The sequence below is a fragment of the Sus scrofa genome, chromosome 3, assembly GCF_000003025.6.
Source record: "Sus scrofa isolate TJ Tabasco breed Duroc chromosome 3, Sscrofa11.1, whole genome shotgun sequence".
NCBI lineage: Eukaryota > Metazoa > Chordata > Mammalia > Artiodactyla > Suidae > Sus > Sus scrofa.
Window position 1 is genome coordinate 46,344,514 of NC_010445.4, and position 15,791 is coordinate 46,360,304.

At 39.4% G+C, this 15,791-nt stretch overlaps 1 protein-coding gene across 3 annotated transcripts in view; it reads right to left on the bottom strand.

Moving 5' to 3' along the window:
• NPHP1 (nephrocystin 1) overlaps positions 1 to 15,791 on the bottom strand; it is a 61,416-nt gene that overhangs the window by 27,650 nt on the left and 17,975 nt on the right. For 2 of the 3 annotated variants that reach the window (XM_013995823.2, XM_013995825.2), the window contains 5 exons: positions 12,840 to 12,937; positions 12,144 to 12,186; positions 11,175 to 11,262; positions 9,496 to 9,590; positions 7,214 to 7,342 (listed from right to left, as the gene is read on the bottom strand). In XM_013995823.2, the coding sequence (XP_013851277.1) occupies positions 7,214 to 7,342; positions 9,496 to 9,590; positions 11,175 to 11,262; positions 12,144 to 12,186; positions 12,840 to 12,937 (453 nt within the window). The remainder of the gene's footprint in view (positions 1 to 7,213; positions 7,343 to 9,495; positions 9,591 to 11,174; positions 11,263 to 12,143; positions 12,187 to 12,839; positions 12,938 to 15,791) is intronic. The other variant, XM_013995824.2, reaches the window with a different exon arrangement.

The window sequence follows — 15,791 nt, forward strand, 5'->3', positions numbered from 1 at the left end:
AAAGTTTAGAGAGTTTTCTCCTTAGCAAACTGCATCAGGAATGCATAAGGACTTCTGCTAAAGGTGAATTACTCTTTAACACAGCTGCTCTGCTCCAAACATAACAGTAATACTTAAAAGTTGAGGAGAAGAGTTCCCACTGTGGTGCAGTGGGTTAAGGACACGCCACGGCTATGGCAATGCAGATCCTTAGCCCACTGTGCTGGGCCCACGATTAGACCCACACTGCCACAGAGACAACACTGGATCCTCAATCTGCTGTACCATGGTGGGGAATGTGATCCTTTAACCCAATGCCCTAGGCTGGGCATTTAACCTGTGGCTCTGCAGTGATCTGAGCTGTTGCAATTGTATTCTTAACCCACTGTGCCATAGTGGGAACTCCTGCAGCACTTCTTTTTAAATTAATAGACTTATTTTTTTAGAGAAGTTTTAGGTTTACAGAAAACTAGAGCAGAAAGTACTTATTTTTTATTTTTAAAAAAGTCAGAAATATATACTGAAAACTGAGAGGCTTCACTAGACCTAGAAGATAAGGTCATGGGTAGCTGTTATGTTTTCTCTGCATGTTTCTATGTATTTGGAATAGTTCCTAATTTAACAAATATTGCAAATGCCAATAAAAGTCAGATTTGCATATAAAATACATGTAAAAGAAGAAAAACAAATTGGAAGATTGTTAAGAGTCTAAACATTGAGTTTTAGGTTTGTTTTCTATTTCTTTTATTATTGTCAGAACAAGATATATAATTAGCTTCTGTGTTATTTCTTAATGAGTTCTAATGGAATTTTAGTCAATTTCTAAGAGTGAAACATACAATGATGGTTATTTATAAGTTAAAGGAAATTTATAGTGAACACCCATAAACTTATCACCTAGATTCTGCCATCAACATTTTACTATATTTGCTTTATCACAAAGATTACCTAGCCATCCATCAGTTCACATTATTTTCTGAAATACTACAAACTTGTAAACATAAATAAACTTTTCCCCAATACATTAGCATGCATATCATTAACTAGTGTGTGTTATTTGTTCACTTTTTTTTTGATGGAAAATTTAATACAGTGAAATTCAGAAGCCTTAATTCTATCTTCTTGTAACATTCAGAGTAGAGAGAGTAAAGTGGACTGCTTAGGGATCACAGGTCCTGAGGAATGACACAGTGAGTGCTGTCACTGGAAGTCCAGTCAGGAGCCTGAACTTCCATCAGAGCCTAGGGCAAGGAAGCACACCTTCCCCAGGGCTGTGAGCACAGGCCAGGTGGGGAACCCAGACTTCCATTCTCACCTGGCAGTAATGACAGGGAGCCCCCTTCCCCTGCCAACACAGCATCAGAAGACTCTTAAATAGAAGTTAAACTTCCTAAGATCCAGAGACTCTCAAAGCCCAAAATGTCCAGGATACAATTTTTTAAAAAATCATTCATTATACAAAGTACCAAGAAAATCTCAATTTAAATGAGAAAAGGTAATCAAAAGATACCAACACCAAGATGACACAGATGCTGGAATTATTTGACAAACATTTTAAAGTATCCATCTAAAAATGCATTGCTACATAACTACAGAGATGCTTAAAACAAATTTAAAATATAGAAATACAAAGTCTCAAGAAAGAAATAGGAAATCTCAACAAAAATTGAAAGCTTTAGAGAAGACCCTAGAATCCTAGAACTGAAAAATATAATAACCAAGAATAAACACACAGAGACACACACACACACTCACCTCTACACAAGTCACTGGATAGTCAACCACAGAATAGAAAAGAGAGAAAAGAATCAGTGAACTTGAAGATACAAAAATAGAAATTATGCAATCTGAACAACTGAGATAGAACAGAAGGGAAAAAATGATCAGAGACTCAGGAATATGTGAGATTATAACAAAAGTTGTAGCATTTATGTCATCAGAGTCTCAGAGAGGAGAGGAGAGCAGAGCTTGGAGCTGGAAAAGCATTTTAGAAAAAATGGTGGAAAAACCTCCAGATTTGACAAAAGACATAACCTACAGTTTAAGAAGCTGAGAATACCCTGAACAGGATAAACATGAGAAATCTAAACATAAATATCTTGAAACAGTGAGAGGGAAACACCACCTAGATTTACCCATATGGGAAAACCAACTCCAGTGACAGTGGATTTCTCATCAGACATCATAGAGGGCAGAAGGAAATGGAACAGTATTTTTCAAGGGCTTAAAGAAAAGAATTGTCAACCTAGAATTCTGTGTCTAGGGAAAATATCCTTCAGGAATAAAGAGGAAACAGAGATGTTCTCAGATAAGGAAAAACTAAGAGAATTTGGAGCTGGCAAACCAACCCTAAAAGAATAGTTAAAGGAAGTTCTCTAAACAGAAAAAACATGATAAGAAGAAATCTTTGAACATCAGGAAGGAAGGAAGAACAATAGAAAAAGTAAAAACAAGAGTAAGTACAACAGGTTTTCTCTTAAGTTTTCTAAATTATGCTTGATGGTTGAAGGAAAATTATTATAGTGTGTGATGTGGTTCTCAGTGTATGTAGAGGAAATATTTAAGACAGTTATAAAACAGGGAGGGTAAAGAGGATTAAAGGGAGGTAAGGTTTTTACACATCACTTGAACTGGAATGTTGACTGACACTAGCAGACTATGGGAAGTTATATAGCTATAAAATAATACCTAGTTCTACTGCTAAAAAAGCTGTATGGAGTGATCCACTCAATAGCACTGCAGACAATTTAGAGTGGAGTTCTAAAAGATGATCAGGTAAAACACAAGCAGACAGAAAAAAGAAAATGGAGGAATGAAAAAGAAGGAACAAAGATGAAAAGCAAAAGAGTGGACTCAAGAGTTAAAGACTCCCTTCCAGGATCTGCCTGTTTTGAGATACTCGCCAGAGCCTTCAGGGAGTCACTTTTTGTATAATACCCAAAATTTACAGTGGTCATCGCTGGGCAAACAATTTGGAGAGGAGCTTATTCATTATTAGAAGTGATGTTTCATTAATTAGTTTTAGTAACAGTGCTTTTTATTTGTAACTTGGCTTAGATTTATTAAAGAAGCATTCTTAAGCAAGTGGCAGGAATGTATAAATATTATGTTCTACCTATAACTCAATTTAGAAATTTGAAATAGATTTTTTTTCATAAATTAACCTCTATTATGTTGATATGTTACTCAAAATAAAATTCTGGTCTTTGTTTTATGTCTTCCCACATGAGAAGCAAAAAGAATGGTACCAGGTCTCAGGAAAAGAAGGCAAGTCCTCTGTTGATCACTGGTGACACCTACTGGCCCATTTATGGCAGTGGTTTTGTGCAGAGTGTGCAGTGTGCAGAAGTGAAGGAAGATTCTTAGGGTAACACAAGTTCATTCATTTACTCCTGGTTCAGATGAAAGGCATTTTCCTCACCCTGTGAGTTAGAAGTATACTCAACAGGAGCAAAGGTAAACCCCAAACTCCTACACACCTGACTCGCCATCGCCATCTCTGCATGTCCCCACCATCCATCCTCTGATGTGGAAGTCAGAGACCTAGCGTCGAACTTGACTCCTGCTCTCCCTCCCCCTCCCCCATCCAACCCATCACCAAATGGGGCTGGTTTCTGCCTCCTCAATATCTTTGTAGCCATAGCGCTCATCACCACCTCTACTTCCCTAATCTAAGTTACTATCATCATCTCTCATCAAGTGCTTTACTGACATTAACTCACTGAGTCCTCACATTGATCCTAAGGGATGTATAAGAGAGAGGGACACAGACAGAGACAGAGCAAGATCAAGCCATTTGGTCAGCATCCCACACCCACTGGGGGAGCCACAGTTAATCCCAGGCAAAATGGCTCCAGATTTTTTTTTTTCTGTTTTTTTAGGGCTGAACCCGAGACACATGGAGGCTCCCAGGCTAGGGGTCGAATCAGAGCTATAGCCGGTGGCCTATGCTACAGCCACAGCAAAGCGGGATCTGAGCCACGTCTGCAACCAACACCTAGCAATGCCAGATCCTTAACCACTGAGCGAGGCCAGGGATTAAACCTGCATCCTCATGGTTACTAGTCATTTGTTTCTGCTGAGCCATGATGGGAACTCCCGGATTTCGTTTTCTTGAAGATGACACTTGCTGCCCTTTGACCACCACACTGTGACATAGCCCCCAAATGGTCTACTGGGGTTCTCTGCCCCACTCTAATCGATCTCCAGAAATTGGCCAGAGATCGTTCCCAAACACGTGGCTAAGTGTGTCACTTCCTCCAATGACTTTCCCTGTTTTTAGGATAAAGATAAAACCCCCTAACATCATGGCCTACATCTTAGGCTGTATTGCCTCCTGACATCTCCAGTTTCATCCTGTCCTCTTCGCTCTCCACTCAGCCACACTGCTCCGCTTCCCAAGTCCCTTCCAGTTAAGGCCTTTGACTGTACATGCTCTCCTTTTCTCTCCATCTCCTTATGGCCTATTCACCCCTCAGACCTCAACTTAAGGATCACTCCCTAAGGAGGTGAGACTGTGGAATTGGGAATTCTTTTTTTTTTTTTTTTTTTTTTTTTCTTTTTAGGACTGCACCAACAGCATATGGAAGTCCCCGGGCTAGGGGTTGAATTGGAGCTGCAGCTGCCAGCCTGCACCACAACCAAAGCAATGCCAGATCTGAGCCACATCCTCATAGATACTAGTCGGGTTTGTAACCCGTTGAGCCACAATGGGTACTTCCAGGAATTCTTTTCTAGTGCTACAAATTTCCCTCCAAGCAATGCTTTAGCTGACATCCCACAAATTTTAATCTTCATTTTGTGTTCAGTTCAAATATTTCCTAATTTCCCTTAAATTTTATTTTAGTCCATTGATTGAGAAATCTGTTGTTTAATTTCCAAGTATTTAAGGATTTTTCCAGTTATTTGTTTCTGATTTCTAATTCAATTCCACATGATCAAAACCCTACATTGTATGATTGATTTCAAGTCTTCTAAATCTGCTCAGGACCATCTATTTTGGTGACTGTTCCATAGGCACTAAAAAGAATGTTTATTTTACTATTAGGGATAAAGTGCTGTACAAATGTTAATTAGATCCAGTTTGTTCATGGTGTTATTCTATTCCTCTATATCCTTACTAATTTTCTGTCTACTTGTTCTACAGACTACAGAGAGATAAGCATTAACGTCTCCAACTATAACTGTGGCTTTGCCCATTTCTCCTTTCACTTCTATCCATCTTTACTGCTTGTCTTTTGAAGTTTGGATGTTAAGTGTTTACACATTTAGGATGGTCACATCTTCTTGGTGAACTGTCCTTCTAATCATGTAATGTACCACTTTATTCCTGGTAATCTTCCTTGTTCTGAAGTATACTTTGTCTGATATTAGTGTCTTTTGAATGGTGTATCTTTTCCCATTCTTCTTTCAACCTGCTTATTTTATTATATTTAAGGTGGTTTCTTGTACATGGTTAGAGCTCTCTCACTCTGGTTTTAATTCTGCATTTCCTGGATGACATACGATATGTTGAGTATCTTTTATGTCATATATTTTCTTTTTTTTAGCGCCTGTTCAAGTCTTTTGTTCATTTAAAAAAAACCCAAAACCTGTGTTATCTTTTTATTTCTTAGATATCCTTGAATCATTCCTGACAGTAGGGGAAAAGTGTTCACACTAAGTTCCCCTTACTGTCCTTTACAAATCTGAAATCCCCTTCTGTTCACATTTTGGTAGTAACTTTAAAAAAATTATAAATGAGTGTTAACATTTGTCAAATGTTTTTTCGGTATCTATTGAGATGATCTTATACATGATTTTTCTTCTTTAGTTCTGTTAATACGGCAAATTGCAATGACCTCTTTTCAAATGTTAAATGTTGGTCACACAGGTGCGTAGTTTTGAATTCCCCAATAAGTCACGATATACTATCCTTTTCATGTGTTGCTAGATTCAACTTGGTAATATTTTGTTTAGAATTTTAGTTTATATATTCCTGATGGATCCTGGTCTTATAATTTTTCTTTTTGGTAATGTCTTGTTGTATTTTGGTATCGTGTTTTTCCCGGCCTCATGAGATGAAATGGGAAGCCATTTCGTCTTTATTCTTTAGAAGAGTTTGTGCACTACCGGCATTAGTTCTCCCTTAAATGTTTGGAGGAATCCACGTGTGAAACCAAATGGGTCCGGAGGTTTCTTTAGTAGAAAATTTTAAATTACAGTTTCAACTTATTTAACAAGGGTTATATTCACATGTTCTATTTCTCCTGTGTCAGTTGCACTAAATTATGGTTTTCAAATAATTTATCTGTTTTTCAATGTTATCAAATTTATCGCCATAAAGTTGTTCATAAGGCCCTCTTTTTGTCCTTTTAATGTCTGTACGATCTGCAGTGAGGTCTTCATTTTCATCTCAGAGAGTGATCATTTGTTTCCTTTCCTTTTCTCTTTTTAAAATTTCTTAATCAGTCTTACTAGGTATCTCAACTTTACTATTCTTTTCAAAGAATAAACGTTTGCTTTTTCTGATTTTCTCCTTTGTTTTCTATGTCATTTGTTTCTACTCTTATCTTTATTATTTCCTCCATCCTAATTCCTTTGGGTGTAACTCACTCTTCCTTTTATAGTTTCTTGACTTTGAGCATAGATCACTGATTTAAAATCTTTCCTCTTGTCTAGTATATGCAATTAAAGTCATAAATTTCCATCTAAGCACTGTTTCAGTTTTTTCTCATAAATAAATCAATTAACTAAAAGTCATTCAAATTTTTGCTGGGTACTGGGTGAAACATATTTTCTTAGGAATCAGAGAGGAACAGAATAGAAAAGGACACAAGGAAACTCTGTAGGTAATGGTAATGCTCCATGTCCTGATTGGGGTGCTAATATACAGGAGTGTACATCTGTCAAAGATGCAATGCTCTACATGTAAAACTGAACTGTACACAATACTAGAAGGTAGATATAGGTGCCTTTTACTCAGAGGAGTTAACTGTGATGCATGAACATCACACACTTAGCAACTGTAAGAGCCTATGTCATCAGAACGCTTATGGTGTGCACCTACCACACATGATTTTACATAGGTATTTACACACATACACACCACTCCCATGGGGCAGCGGGGGAAGGGAGAGAGAGATTGTGAGAGAGAGAAGGAGACAGACAGACCCCGTGAAGTATATGTTTAATTCGTGGCATTAACAAATATCTTCCCACGCTGATGTGAACTGGTTTACCTCAGTAAGCTTACCTTGCTGCCGTCAAACACACAAAGGCGCACATGTCTGCTCAAAACCTGGATGCTTGCTCCTGGAAGAGGAATCATTTTACAACTCCAGAGGGTCAGAATCAATGAGACACGACTTGGTCTTGACCTAATCTGAGAGGAAAGTTAGTTACAAGAAAGGTTTACTTTTATGACTTTAAGACAAATTCATTTTCAAAGCATGTTTTGTATATGCTTAAGAAAAGGTATATAGAATAAAGAAGAACGAAAAGAAGAAATTTTTCACACCTACATACACAAGAAAAGTTAAGTCTAAATCAAAACTTCAGTTAGAATTTTCATAGACATTTATATTTAAAATATTTGATTTTATTGTTAAATACACACAAATTGTGATGAACAGTCAGTTCAATCAAAATGATTAAAAAGAGGAGTTCCTGTCATGGCTCAGTGGTTAACGAATCCAACTGGGAACCATGAGGTTGCAGGTTTGATCCCTGGCCTTGCTCAGTGGGTTAAGGATCCGGCATTGCCGTGAGCTGTGATGTCGGTCGCAGATGTGGCTTGGATCCCCCGTTGCTGTGGCTCTCCGTGGGCCGGTGGTTATAGCTCCGATTAGACACCTAGCCTTGGAACTTCCATATGCTGCAGGTGGGGCCCAAGAAATAGCGAAAAGACAAAAAAAAAAAAAATGATTAAAAAGAATGACCTGACCCTGGGGATCAGCTGTATCAAATGTTCTTATGGTTCATTCTTATATAAGGTGGATCCACGGGGAAGGTTAGCACAGCATAATAACCAGTGACGCCCAGCACTAATATTACCCAGCTGGCTCCTCCTTGTTTTAATCCTAAGCATTTACCTACATCATCTCTTGGCTTCTTATATAGATTTTCTGACAGAGAGAATGCACTGGCCATTGGATGATGTTATCCAGTTCTACTTCCCAAGATAATTCAGAACGTCAATAGACAAATTGGCCTTCCAGGCTTTTTTAAATTTAAGAAAAGCTTGAATTATTAACATTCTGCTTTATGATCATGGGCCTTTCCATTTAAATAACATATCACTGAAAAAGTAAAACAATATCTATCAGTTTGTCACCTTTGCAATTTAAAGAATTAGAGCTCATTATTTAGTTCTCTGGGTACAAGCTGATAAAATTAAGTGTCATTTATTCACCTACTAGTACACTACACAGACCAAATATAACATATTTGTTGACTTGCAATTAAAGGTACTTAATACAAGAAGGTTCCAGGCAATGCTCTGGCTGACAGGAAAAAGCGCATGAAAATTCTGCACCATCCCTCTCCTCAAAACCTGACCATGCTGGGACCTCTTATTCTGAGGCTCTGGGGGAGAAAGGGAGAAAAATCAGAGGGTAAACAAGAAGGGGAGTGATTTATATTTTAATCTATATATATGCTTTTTCTTTTCTTTTTTTTTTTTTTTTTTTTTTTTTTTTGCTTTTTAGGGCCACGCCCCAGGGCATATGGAAATTCCCAGGCTAGGGGTCAAATTGGAGTTGCAGCTGCTGGTCTACACCACAGCCACAGCAATGCAGATCCGCGTGTCTGCTACCTACACCACAGCTCAGGGCAATGCCAGACCCTTAACCCACTGAGCAAGGCCAGGGATTGAACCTGCAACCTCATGGTTCCTAGTCGGATTCATCAACCACTGCGTCACGAGGGGAACTCCTGGGAGAGTGATATTTTTGAATGTTCCTTATACTCGCTAAAAAGGAGAGGAGAATTAAATGTCAAGAGCATTTCCTCCTTGAAATAAGGGGGAATACCAGGAATCCTTTACTCCAGCTCTCCCCCAAAACTATAATCAGAAAGTACTGCCAAGTTCCTCATTCCTATTTAATTAAAAAAAAAATCACTGCTACTACCTCTACTAATGATACCGGCTAACATTTACTAAGTTATCATATGTATGAGGCACTGTTCTAAGCCCATCACACATACAATGTAATTCTCATCACAACCCTATGTTGGAAGCATTATTACTACTATTCCCTTTTTATAGGTGAGAAAACTGAGGCAAAGAATGCTTAAGATAGATATTTAGTATTATTTCCTTTGTAACAATGAGAGAAGAGAGCCATAGAGAAGAGAAACAAGATAAAGTCAAGGTAACCCACATTTTGCCTTAGCTATGAAATCATCACTAAGTCTTCAAAATTAGAATTCAGAGACAATTTTGTTGTTTTCCATAACCCATTAATTATTTACATTACTTGCAGCCATGGCAACATCTGGACAAGCTATCATTTTACTGATAGTGACCATACTTACAGCGCCTGTTTTAGCATCCCACAGAAGATCTTTGAAGGCCAGTTGTGAAGGAGAGAGCTCTGGCTGTAAGAAGTAACTTGCTCGAAACTGATTGCCTGTAAAAATAATTTTTGCTTTTTTTATATACAAAGAATGAATTTAATACAAAACCAAAACTCCATGATATTACGGCACAAAACATAGGAAACCGATGTCAAAAAAATGCCAGGCAGTTTATTAGAAACTTGCTTCCTAAGACAGATGTATCAACAGAGATAAGAACAACCATAGGAAATGTAAAGATAGAAGGACGTAAGAGCTGATCTTAAAGCAGCTTTAGGAAAGATCTTAAAGACTTTTAGGCCAGTACCATGCCCTGTAATGAAGATTAATCATTCAAATATTCTTGTAAAATGCAGAAATTCTGTAAACACCTTGTGGATATTTTTTTAAAAGTAATCATTACTTTTCCTTCTTGGCACAAAAGCATGCTAATATGGTTCTTTCCTACTTCGGTCATGAAGAGTGCTTATTACCAAACCATTTACTCATTTCTGAGCTCCCACTCTGTGCCAAGTACTATGCCAGGAGTTGGAAATGCAAACATGAATCAAATATAGCTCCTGTCCTCATCAGCTTATGGGTGAGCTGAAGAAACAATTCAGAAAAGTTAAGTAGACAAAAGACTACATCAAAGAATCATAAGCCAACTTAGACCCACGAGGGTGTTGGCGTGGATGGGAGTAGAAGTTCCATTGCTGAAGGAAGGCAGCTCTGGAGGGTGGAATTCACCCCGAGGCCCAAGCATGGGAAGGAGCTGGGTGTGCGGGGAGGTCTGAGAAGAGCCTTCCCTGTGGAGGACCCCCCAAGCAGGCCTTCCACGGATAACTCAACAGCTCGGGGTAGAGGGGAACCTCCCCTCAATATTAATCCTTCCTAAAGGGAGCTTATGAACAAATGCTGCCCCATATGGGGAAATCCAAGAATGAATAAAAACAAAGACACAACGAATAGAGACAGCTCTTTGGAGAAGTCTTGCTTCAAAGAAAAGCAAAGAGAGGGAGGCTTCAGCCAGAACAGGATAGGGTTGGAGTGGCTGGTTTGTAAAGGTGGGAGATTTTAGGTTTTCTAGGACTACTGAGAGGGAATGAGACAATGTAGGGAGGGAAGATGATGAAGATATAAGAAAGGGCGACCTTTTTTTTTTTTTTTTTGCTGTTTAGGGCTGTACCCATGGCATATGGAAGTTCCCAGGCTAGGGGTCCAATCAGAGCTGCAGCTGCCGGCCTACACCACAGCCACAGCTATGCCAGATCCAAGCCGAATCTGTGACCTATACCACAGTTCACAACAACACTAGATCTTTAACCCACTGAGAGGGGCCAGGGACGGAACCCACATCCTCACGGATACTAGTTGGGGTTGTAACCTGTTCAGCCACAACGGGAACTCCCAGGGTGACCATTAAGAGTTGTGTTTTTGAAATAAAGGAAGGTGGCTGGAACCGGAGCACAAATAAGCAGCTTGGCCTCTGACAGGATCAGGGCTCCTTTCTCCATTGTTACAGGCAAGACGAAGTAAAGATGGGCATCCAGGAGGTGTGCATCTTCTCCAACGACTTGCTTTGGCTATGCCAGAAAAATTAGTTGTAAACCATGACTTTTCTACTAAGCCTGCAATGGCTGATGGATACTCGTTACCTTCCTCCAGAAGCTGAAAGAGTGTGGAGGGCCTGAACCCGGCAGGAATAGCGCCCATTGTGGTCAACACATCCACAGTGTTTATCTGCTGAAAAGAGGAAAACAAAATTGATTCGTTTGGTTTCCTTCACCTCAATAATACTCTCTTTAATACTGGAGCAACTAAAACTCTCCCAAAAGAAAACACTATATAGACTTCAGTGGAAGAATACAGCAATTTAACCCCTAGTTCCTCAGAAGATGCCGTCTCTGAATCCTGGCCTCCCCCAAGGACTTAAGCCCCATGCAGTGCCCAATGGGCTGAGCTCTGTGCTCCGGACCTGCTGCTTCCTGCAGGGCCCCCAGGACAATTGCCTGTCTTGCTTTCCAAGGCACAGTCATGTCACAGATGAGTTGATATCACAAACTGATATACACTGAAGAATTATTTATTTATTTATTTAGTCTTTTTAGGGCTGCACCCATGGCATATGGAGGTGCCTAGGCTAGGGGTGGAATTGGAGGTGTAGCTGATGGCCTAGACCACAGCCACAGCAATGCCAGATCTGAACCGCATCTACAACCTATACCACAGTAACACCGGATCCTTAACCCACTGAGTGAGGCCAGGCATCGAACCCATGTCCTCGTGGATACTAGTTGGGAACTCCCTTTTTTTTTTTTTAGTATTAATTAAAATTTAACAACTGTCTTTACCCAAGAGATAGAAAGTTCAGGCAGAATCAATCAGAGATGTTTCCAAGCCCTCAAATCTAAATCTAAAGACCTAATGAGACCTGCCACTTGGAGCACAGCACAGGTTTACTAAACCAGAAATGTATGCTTTCTGATCTGTGCATCCCATGCCCTGCACCCTGTTTAAGTTCCGATGTTATCATTTAAAGTTTTTGTCTTATTTTGAATCTGACCTCTTATTAGAATTATTAGGTACCAAAACAAGGCATCATTAACAAGGCAGAAGATACCAACCTCTGAGATGGCTTTTCGGACAGCACTCCAGTGAGAATCAGCTCTGGGGAGACAGAGTAGGCAGATGCGTGCATACAGAGGTTATTATACCTGTTCACTCAATTAGGGAACTTTTTTTTTTATATAATTTTTTTATTTTCCCACTGTACAGCAAGGGGGTCAGGTTAGCCTTACATGTATACATTACAATTACATTTTCCCCCCACCCTTTGTTCTGTTGCAACATGAGTATCTAGACAAAGTTCTCAATGCTATTCAGCAGGATCTCCTTGTAAATCTATTTTAAGTTGTGTCTGATAAGTCCAAGCTCCCAATCCCTCCCACTCCCTCCCCCTCCCATCAGGCAGCCACAAGTCTCTTCTCCAAGTCCATGATTTTCTTTTCTAATATCCAGCACAAATGAACATCTCCTCAGAAAAGAAAATCATGGACTAGGGAACTTTCTGAATCAAAGAACAAGGTACATAACTGTGAGTTCTGAAGACCTACCAATGCTTAGAGAAAACTAAGAATAATACCATGTACCAATAATAATCACAAAGTTAAAGTTGTAAGGCTCTTTCAGCAAATAGTAATATTAAAAGTCCATACTACAAGTTGTTTCCATTTCAAGAAATTCTTGACTATTTATGATAGTAAAAATAAAGAAATCAAACGTTTCCTAGACCTGTTTTGAGGTCCCTAGTGCCCCTTTACCTCTGTTTAACTTCTGCTCCCTCTGCCGTTTCATTCCCCACCTCTGTGTCTTCGTCACTGCCCTCTTCACTAGATTCTTCGCCTTCTTCATTATAGGGCTGAAAAATTATTGAAATATGAAGTGAATTTTACCTTCTGCACAAATCAATCAATAAAAGTCCGATCAGAAAGACTCGAGTGTAGGTGGGGATTTAGTAGATGACAGGCATGTCAAAAATCAGTGGGAAAAAGATTTTAAGACATGGTTGATAATGTCACTATTTGAAAAAAGTTTTAAGGATAGAGGAAGAAAACAGTTTAATCAAAATAAAGGCCAGATGGAAGCTACTCAAACAAAAAAAAAAAGAAAAGATATAAATAAAAGAACCATAAAAGTGTTAGAAGAAAGTAATCTTGAGATGAGAGGATTTTCCAATCATGACACCAAAGCCAAAAGTCATAAATGGAGCATTGACAGACTGAACTATATACAAAGGAAATGTGGCTCAAAGGAAATGTGGCTCAAAGGAAATGTGGCTTTTTCTTGACCGACAAAGAAGGCATCTGTCACGTTTCCAAAGGTTAACATTCTTCTTGTTAAAATATTACAGAAACTCATGAATCAATCTAATTTTTAAAAATCTCAGAAAAATGGTCAAAAGAACTGAAAAAGCAGTTTACAAAGAACCAACAGAAATGGTCATAAAGTAAATGATATGAGGCTCAACCTCATTAGTGGTACAATAAATGCAAATAAAAAAACAATAATGAGACTTTTTTTGGGTGTATCACTTTAGCAAAAAGATTGATGACAAACATCACTGACAAATGTGTGGGGAAAAAGTACCCTCAGATGCTGGGGATGGGCATACAAATGGGCATAACTTTTCTGAAAGGTAAAATAGCAAATTCGATCAAAATATAAAAGTTTAAACCCTCTGCACCAGCAATGAGCATCTAGGAACTCATCCAAGAGGAATAATCAGATGGTCTACAAGGTGAATGTGCAGACTGAGCATAACACAGGCTCTTTTTTCTTTCCTTTTCTCTTTTTTCCTTTTCTTTTCTGTCTCTCTCCCTCTTTTTTAAACTTTATGGCTGCACCTGCGGCATATGGAAGTTCCTGGAGCTAGGGTTTGAACTGAAGCTGCAGCTGCTGGCCTACATCACCGGCACAGCAATACCAGATCTGAGCTGCATCTGTGACCTATAGTACAGCTTACAGCAACACTGGAGCCTTAACCCACTGAGGGAGACCAGGGATTGAACCTACATCCTCATGGATACTAGTTAGGTTTGTAACCCCTTGAGCCACAACGGGAACTCCTGCAGTTGCATTTTTAACCCACAGTGCCACGGGAAACGCCAACATAGGCTTTTCTTTTCTAACAAAAATCCCTGATTGTAGCAGTGAATCAGCTAAAAGACAACATTTTCCAAGCTGTCTCTGAAGCTAAGGGCTGTCAAGAAACTAAATTCTGGTCAAGGAGATATAATTGGAAGATTTTTTGGTGTAACTTCCAGGAAACCTTAAAAAAAATAGCACCTCATGTCTTTTAACTTCTTCCCTTTCCTCTTTCATGCTTGGAATCATTAAAAGATCTAGCAGCCGACCTAAACTAGAGACAACAACCCTAGGTAGAGCTGCTCCCACACTAACCACAGAGTAAAATACGAGAGAGGGTCTCGCCATCCCGGCATCGCACGCCTCCACACCTCCTCCACACATCAGAGAAGTATGCTTCTACTTTATTTAGGTCACTAGTCTGCAATTCACAGTGGAAGCTAATCCTAGCTTCTTTGCAACATAATGTATAGTTTTATAGGTTGGAAACAACCTAAATGTCCACCTACATGAGACTGGAATACATTGCTACCATGAAAACTGATGATCCAGACTTGAGCTGGGCAATAGGACAGCCACTGGCCGCCTGTGGCTACTGGCACTTGAAATGTGACCAGTCCAAATTGAGATGTGCTATTTAACTGTAAAATACACACTGGAATTTGAAGGCTTACTATGAACAAAAAAGAAATGTTGTTAATACACTGAAATAATAATTTTTAACATACTGATAATACAAAATACATTTTAAAAAATAATGTCATGTTTCTTTTTTATTTTTTAAAAAATGTGTGTGGTATAATGAAAATATGTATTTGGTATTCACATCCTGTTCTTGGCACAGAGTTCCTAAAACTTAGAATTTCCTGAGTACAGAAATGTCTTTTGTTATTCACAATGAACCCCCTTCAAACTTACTTGAGTTTATGAGGTCACAGCTTGTGGGGATGGGGATAATGGTAGCGAGAGGAACTAGTGATTAGAGGGTTGAAACTTTTAGTGTCCCCCATCCCTTGACCTTCAGGAAGAGAAAAGGAGCTGAAGGTTGAATTTAATCACCAACAGCCAATGATTCAATCAATTGTGCCTATGTAATGAAAGCTCCATAAAACCCCTAAAAGACAGGGTTTAGGGAGCTTCCGGGTTGGCGGCCACCTCGATGTGCTGGAGGGTGGTTCCAGGGAGCAGATGGAAGATCCAGGTCCTAGTCCCTTCCTTTGCCAGTACCTTGCCCCGTACACCTCTTCCACTGGGCTGTTACTGAGCTGCATCCTTCACCATCAACTGGTAAACACAAGTAAGGTGTTTCCTGAACTCTATGGGTCCCTCGAGCAAACTATCAAACCTTAGGAAGGGTGTGGGCACTTCCATCACTCAGAAGCACAGGTGGCCCCTGGGACATATGACTGGTACCTGAGGCCCTTATCTTGCTGGGTCTGTGCCAACTCCAGGAGTTAGTGTCAGATTTGAATGGAATTTTTGGACACTGGTTGGTTTCAGAGAATTGGTGTGAAAAAAAAAACCACATGTATTTAGTGTCAGAAAAAAACCCTTACATTTGGTTTCAGAAGTGATGTGAGAAAAGCAAGACCTCTCAAGGCGGTCTGAGAAAATGTTCAATCACATTT